Below are 7981 nucleotides of genomic sequence, written 5' to 3'. Positions count from 1 at the left end.
TTTTTTTTTTCCTTCTCTATTACATCCCACGCCTCACCTGTAACGACCCCGCCCCAACTGTGTAGATATTGTCCGCTTTGGAGCCCATACCCCTCACGGTTTTGTTCTTCCCCAGGTTGCGCTGGGGAAAAGGCCTCTACACATTAAGGGAGATCATTCCTTATAAACACATTCACATGTGCTTCCCTAGCGATGTGGGATTCCATAGAATGCAAGACCCCCCCTTTTTGGGTCACTACAATCCACCCCCCTTACGGGCACACGCGTCCTCGCGTGTGGGGCCCACACTTCCGACTAGGGCATGGCTCTGATACCATCTGTAACGACCCCACCCCAACTGTGTAGATATTGTCCGCTTTGGAGCCCATACCCCTCACGGTTTTGTTCTTCCCCAGGTTGCGCTGGGGAAAAGGCCTCTACACATTAAAGGGAGATCATTCCTTATAAACACATTCACATGTGCTTCCCTAGGCGATGTGGGATTCCATAGAATGCAAGACCCCCCTTTTTGGGTCACTACAATCCACCCCCCTTACGGGCACACGCGTCCTCGCGTGTGGGGCCCACACTTCCGACTAGGGCATGGCTCTGATACCATCTGTAACGACCCCACCCCAACTGTGTAGATATTGTCCGCTTTGGAGCCCATACCCCTCACGGTTTTGTTCTTCCCCAGGTTGCGCTGGGGAAAAGGCCTCTACACATTAAAGGGAGATCATTCCTTATAAACACATTCACATGTGCTTCCCTAGGCGATGTGGGATTCCATAGAATGCAAGACCCCTCTTTTTGGGTCACTACAATCCACCCCCCTTACGGGCACACGCGTCCTTGCGTGTGGGGCCCACACTTCCGGCTAGGGTACGGCTCTGATACCATCTGTAACGACCCCACCCCAACTGTGTAGATATTGTCCACTTTGGGGCCCATACCCCTCACGGTTTTGTTTTTCCCCAGGTTGTGCTGGGGAAAAACAAAACCGTGAGGAGTATGGGCTCCAAAGTGGACAATATCTACACAGTTGGGGTGGGGTCGTTACAGATGGTATCAGAGCCATGTCCTAGTCGGAAGTGTGGGCCCCACACGCGAGGACGCGTGTGCCCGTAAGGGGGGTGGATTGTAGTGACCCAAAAAGGGGGGTCTTGCATTCTATGGAATCCCACATCGCCTAGGGAAGCACATGGGAATGTCTTTATAAGGAATGATCTCCCTTCAATGTGTAGAGGCCTTTTCCCCAGCGCAACCTGGGGAAAAACAAAACCGTGAGGGGTATGGGCCCCAAAGTGGACAATATTTACACAGTTGGGGTGGGGTCGTTACATCACCTGCCAACAATAGGCCCCGAAACATTGTTATTATTTTATTTTTTTTATTTCCCAAGGCTGCAATTTCCAAAGTTCAATGAACACCACACAATCTTTAAAAATATCTACATTGCATCCACTTCTTCCTCCCTCTTTTCCTTCTTGTTCTTCTTCCGTTTACTTCCCATTTCCGAAGTAGTTTCCTCACTGCAACTTCCAGTTTGCAATTCGCACCAAATTTTATTTTTCTTCCCTTCAATTTACGTATGCAACACATCTAGAGTAAAGGCAGGTAATCCCATTGTTTCATTTTCTAAACTATTTCTTTCATTCTCTCTATCTCTCAGTTAACTCTCTAGTACCGGCCGAAATTTATATTTTAGTCGCAATTGACCAGAATGGCCGAAATGATCCAAAACTTTCTGGAATTGGACTCGAGATGGAACAGGTGGTATTAGCATTCTGAATTGCATCCTGGTATGAGATATTCTGACTGTTCCGGTCAAAATGGAACGGATTTAATACATTAGTTTCAATTACCAAACCGAAATAACTACCGAAACACAATTCAAAACATTAAAAAAAAAAAGTCAGAAAGAGTAATTAACTTTTTAGAATCATATTAATATATAGAGATAATATAATAATAATATATAATAAAAAAGTACACCAAAGTTAAATGCATGTTTGACACATGGCAGTGGTAGTATTCAAAATATTTTGAACTAAGATGAATTGAGCCATCAGCCATTCACATGGTGTCAGACAAGGGTTAGGCACACTAATTAAACAAAAAGACGACAAATCACAATTTAAAAAAACAAAGGCATCCTATCAAAGAAAAAAAAAAAAAAATACAAAGAGACAGTCCTATAAAAAAATAATAATAATAAAGACAGAGGCATCGTTATAAGAAAATTCATAAGCAAAAGAGAGGTAACGTCTAGGTAAAGCAAACGCGAAGAAGAAGAAGAAGGGGCGGCGGGGACGATCGGATATACGGAGGCTACACTGAAAACTTGGCATCGACGAAGGTGGTGTGCTCTATTTGGTATATTTTTCAGCTGGTTTTATTTATTTATTTTTATTTTTATTTTTTGGTTTTCCAGCCGATTTACTTGTTTTGGCCGGAATCCGATGTTTTCACGGATATTGCCGGAATAACCCGGTACATCCTGGTATTTAGAGCGGCACGAAGCAGCCGTTTTTCTGTACCGGCCTAGATACCGGTACGAAATATTCCGGCCAATCAACTCCAGAACTTTGAATACAATTTTTTCAATGTTCAAACTTCAGAGTACATAGACTTCCTCCAATCAAAAAAAGTTGATGGAATTGCAACTTTTCCGACAATAAAAAACAAAAGGTGCTTAATTTCCTTACCCGGGTTCTTTTTTTCTTTTGGAATTTATGTTCATGGTCTTTTCTTTTTTACATTTTCTTGACTTGGAAAATGAAACCACAAAAAATATATAAAACTTTTCAACAAATTTTTCCAAATGGTAGGTATACGTAACAACCGACAACCAACCCGTCTGTTACGGAAGAGAGCTAAAGTAATAGTTCTATGATTGTTTGTGGCACTAGAGAAAACTCTTTTTTCCACGCGAGAACAGCCAAAGTCTAGGGGTGATACATGGCTGTGGCCATGCGCTCCCAAATTTTGAAAATTTTCTTTCTATATATATATAAATGTTTGCATCAAATAAGATTGAATCTATAGCAATTAATAAGTTATTAACTCATTAAAAATTGTCATAAAAACTACACATAAATGTATCTTTAGTTGCAATATAATGAGTTAGAGTAAAATAATTTTATATATATTTAGAGCTTAACTTATTCCTCTAAATTTTAGATAATTCAAATTTTTAAAAATTTTATTAGTTTAATTAAAAGAACCTAGTACTTCCCGGTATTTAGAGCGGCTCAAAACAACCGTGTTTCTGTACAAACAGTACGGTACGAAATCAACTTCGGAACCAGAACTTTGAATACAATTTTTTCTATGTTCAAACTTTAGGGTACATAGAATTCCTTCCATAAGAAAAAAAAGGTTGATAGAATTGCAACTTTTCCAACAATAAAAAACAAAATGTGCTTAGGGCCCGTTTGGTATATGGGTTTAAAAACTGAAAATTATTGTTTGAAAATATTTGTGGAAATACGTGTAGATGAAAAAGTGCGTTAAAATACGTGAAATGTTGTTTAAAAACACAAACCAAACACTCCCTTAATTTCCTTCCCCGGTTCTTTTTTCCTTTTGGAATTTATGTTCATGATCTTTTCTCTTTCCCTACTTGGAAAATGAAACCACAATAAAAGTATACCGCTTTTCCACAAATTTTTCCAAATGGTAGGTATACGTGAAACTGACAACCAACCCGTAACAACTGACGACTAACCCGTCTGTTACGGAAGAGAGCTATAGTAATAGTTCTATGATTGTTTGTGGCCCTAGAAAAAAAACTCTTTTTTCCACGCGAGAACAGCCAAGTCTAGAGGTGGAGCTATACATGGGTGGGGGCTATGGCCGTTCCAAATTTTGAAAATTTCCCTAATATCTATATATAAAAGAGTTTAACACCCAACATGATTGGATCCATTTTTTTTTTCAAGCCGTTACGTAGTAATTTACAAGTTATTAATTTATTAAAAAAATCTTGTTACAAAAACTATACATGAAATGTATCTTTAGTGACAATATAATGAATTAAAGTAAAATATTTTCAAAAATGTTTGGAGCCTAACTTATCCTTTCAAGTTTTGAATAATTTATGTTCATGGTCTTTTTCTATTCCTTTTTCTTGACTTGGAAAATGAAACCATAGAAAATGTACACAATTTTTCCACAAATTTTTCCAAATGGTAGGTATATGTGAAACTAACAATCACCCTTCTTTTCCCATTAGCGACACCACTTGACTTGATTGGTATTTAAAGAAAGAGAATGATGAAAATTGATAAAGAGAGATACTGAATCATATCCTTAATTTTCACTAGCTCCAAAAAACCATGGCACTCACTAGCTTCAAAAAAGTATTTTCCCCCGTTTCTCTATTCGTGTTGGCCCTGTTACATTTGTCCTTTATTTCTGATTCTGTTTATGTGGATAAAGAAATCGAGACAAATGCTCTTCTCATTTGGAAAGCCAGTCTTCAAAATAAAAACCAGTCACTCCTGCCTTCATGGACTGTCCTTCCTAATAACAATGCAACCAATTCTTCCAACAATCAAAATGCAAGCTCAAATCCATGCAGTTGGTTCGGTGTTTCTTGCAACCATGCAGGAAGTGTTATTAGATTAAACCTGACTAACTCAAGCTTGAAAGGTACTCTCCATGAATTTTCATTCTTGTCACTCCCTAACCTTTCATTTGTTGACCTCAGCATGAATGAACTCTTTAATACAGTTCCTATTGATATTAGTTACCTGTCTAAACTCATATATCTTGATCTATCCTTTAATAATTTATCGGGGAAAATCCCACCTCAGATTGGCCTACTGATCAACCTTGAGGTCTTGCACCTCGCTAAAAATCAGTTAAGTGGTCCAATTCCTCTAGAAATAGGTCATTTAAAGTCTCTTAATGACCTTTCTTTGTATGCCAACAATTTCCATGGATGCATTCCTGCTTCATTAGGAAATTTGAGCTATTTGATTGACTTTTCTCTTAATAGTAATTTCTTTTCATGTTCCATTCCTATATCTTTAGGTAATTTAGGCAACTTGGCTTATATGTACCTCTATGATAATCAACTTTCTGGTTCCATTCCTCCACAAATTGGAAACCTTACCAATTTAGTTGAACTTGACATAAGTAACAACAGTTTCAAAGGTCCCATCCCTTACAGTATTGCAAAATTTGAAAAGCTAACATTGTTGCATATGAACCAAAATCAGCTCTCTGGCTCCATCCCCCTAAAAATTGGAAATCTGAAGTCTCTCATATTCTTAAGCCTTGAAACAAATCATCTTTCTGGCTTAATTCCCACATCTTTAGGTTCTCTTAGAAACTTAACTGTTTTACACCTGTACAACAATCAACTTTCTGGTACCATTCCTGAAGAATTAGGAAACTTGACGTCCATAATTGATCTTGAACTGAGTAGAAATCAATTGAATGGTAATATTCCAATTTCCTTTGGTAGGTTGAGTGGCTTAAAAGCTTTATTCCTCCGTGATAACCAACTTTCTGGTCCCATTCCGCCAAGGATTGGAAACTTAATGGAGTTGACTGCTCTATTGCTGGATGCCAACCACTTCACTAGCTTTTTGCCTCAAAACTTATGCCTTAGTGGGTCTCTCCAATTACTAAGGGCAGACAACAACGATCTCACAGGTCCAATACCAAAAACCTTGAGAAACTGTAGAAACTTAATTAGAGTCCACCTTGAAAGAAACCAAATCTTTGGAAATATATCTGAAGATTTTGGTGTCTACAGAAACCTACAGTACATGGACCTGAGTTACAATAGATTTTATGGTGAAATCTCACACAACTGGGGCAAGTGCACACAACTAACCACTCTAAAGATTGCTGGGAACAATATTTCTGGTCGCATACCACTTGAAATTGGAGACTTAGTTCAACTCCAATTACTTGATCTTTCTTCTAACCACATGGTTGGGGAGGTTCCAAAGGAATTTAGAAAGTTGACTTATTTGTCAAAGCTGATGTTGAATGGCAATAAACTTTATGGTGGTTTACCCTTGGAGCTTGGGTCATTAATAAATCTTGAGTATCTGGATCTATCCACTAATAATTTTGGTAAGGCAATCTCGAGAAATATAGGGAACCTTGTGAAACTACATTACCTGAATATGAGCAACAACAAGTTTATCCTTAATATTCCAGTCCAAATGTGTGAATTAGCTCATTTGTCCCAACTAGATTTGAGCCTAAACTCACTCGAAGGAGAGATACCTTCACAAATCAGCAATATGCAGAGCTTGGAGTTGTTGAATGTATCCCACAATAACTTCTCAGGTTTCATTCCAGTTGCTTTCGAAAAGATGCATGGCTTGTCGTTTGTTGACATATCCTACAATGAGTTGGAGGGTCCTCTTCCCAGTAGCCGAGCATTTCATGATGCTCACATTGAAGCATTACAAGGTAATAAAGGATTGTGTGGAAACGTTACGGGATTGCAACCCTGTAAGGCAGGACATATCTCAGAGAAGGGAAATAAAATCATTTTCCCTCTCTTGGGAACACTTTCACTTGTATTGGTATTCCTAGGAATATTCTTCATTTTAAAAGGAAAAGGGCAAAATCCACAAGAAAATCAAAACACATACACTGACATGGAAGAAGTGTTTACAATATCAACTTTTGATAGAAGAACAATGTACCAGGAAATATTTGACGCAACCCAGGGTTTTGATGCTAAGTTTTGCATTGGGGAAGGAGGATATGGAACCGTCTATAAAGCCCAACTAATATCTGGAGACACATTTGCAGTTAAGAAACTCACATCCTTGTGTGATGGTAATATTTCACAACAAAAAGAGTTCTTAAATGAGATAAGCGCATTAACAGAAATCCGGCATCGAAATATTGTAAAATTGCATGGTTTTTGTTCACGTTCACGTTTCTCAATTTTAATTTACGAGTACCTTGAAAAGGGTAACTTGGCCTCAATTTTGAGCAATGATGGAGGAGCTAAAGAATTGGACTGGAATAAGAGGGTGAATATCATCAAAGGTGTGGCACATGCTTTGTCTTACATGCACCATGATTGTTCACCACCAATTGTTCATAGGGACATATCAAGCAAAAATGTTTTGCTGGATTCAGAGTACGAGGCTCATGTTTCAGACTTTGGCATAGCTAAGATTCTTAATCAAGACTCATCCAATTGGACTTCACTTGCTGGCACATATGGATATATTGCACCAGGTGATGTACTTACTTGTTTAATCAATATAGAACATAGATCATATGAATACATTGGCATAATATTCTACTTTTTCTTTTTTAGAGCTTGCTTATACAATGAAGATAACTGAGAAATGTGACGTGTTTAGCTTTGGAGTTTTGGCTATTGAAGTGATCAAAGGTAGGCATCCTGGTGAAATCATCTCCATTCTATCTGCTTCAACCGTGGAGGATAATTTCTTGTTGAATGATTTGTTAGACAGATGCCTTCCACCTCCCACTCTTGAGGTTGAGAATCAACTAATACTCATCAAAAAATTGGCAATTGCATGCTTGCATGCTGATCCAAAATCTAGACCAACTATGCATATGGTATCTCAGATTTTATCAAGCTAAAGTGCACTTTCCTTGAGCCATCAGAGCTTGACTAGGCAAAGCAAGGATATGAAATAAGACACTATATTCTATCAAATTTATGTTGTTGAAGGCAATTGTTTGTTTAAGATTATGTAATGCCTAGATTACTACTAGATGTTTAATTGCAAGTATTAATAATGCGCTTCTAGTAACACAGATTTCAAGGCATTGTGATTATACATGTTTGATTAGCTATTGTTAGGGTTTTTGGCCCTGATAGTAACAAAGTTAACCAACTCTTGACCAAGTAATTAATTAAATTACTTATGCTTTAGATCTGAACTAAATAGCAACACATAAACATGGATCACACAAAGACACCAAAATGATGACCTGAGAAAGCTGATGAAACAAACTATTTCATAGTAAAAACTTGGGG

The 7981-nt window shown here is 38.1% G+C and overlaps 1 protein-coding gene across 1 annotated transcript; it reads left to right on the top strand.

The window, feature by feature from the left end:
* The first annotated feature begins 4299 nt into the window (after window positions 1-4299).
* Window positions 4300-7726, top strand: LOC115960838 (MDIS1-interacting receptor like kinase 2-like). Its single transcript, XM_031079830.1, has 2 exons — window positions 4300-7206; window positions 7289-7726. Exons 1-2 carry the CDS (start codon window positions 4320-4322, stop codon window positions 7579-7581), a joined length of 3180 nt encoding a protein of 1059 aa, XP_030935690.1. The 5' UTR covers window positions 4300-4319; the 3' UTR covers window positions 7582-7726.
* Window positions 7727-7981: the final 255 nt, after the last annotated feature.

Source organism: Quercus lobata, chromosome 9 (genome assembly GCF_001633185.2).
Source record: "Quercus lobata isolate SW786 chromosome 9, ValleyOak3.0 Primary Assembly, whole genome shotgun sequence".
Taxonomy (NCBI): Eukaryota; Viridiplantae; Streptophyta; class Magnoliopsida; order Fagales; family Fagaceae; genus Quercus; species Quercus lobata.
The sequence above is the reverse complement of the archived record's forward strand: the minus strand, read 5'-3'. Positions and strand labels throughout refer to the sequence as shown.

What these genes read in the sequence shown, in the direction of transcription:
- LOC115960838 (XM_031079830.1), top strand. Translation starts at nt 4,320, where the DNA reads ATGGCACTCACTAGCTTCAAAAAAGTATTTTCCCCCGTTTCTCTATTC. An exon ending in ATATGGATATATTGCACCAG is followed by an intron (nt 7,207 to 7,288) that starts GTGATGTACTTA and finishes TTTCTTTTTTAG; the next exon opens with AGCTTGCTTATACAATGAAG.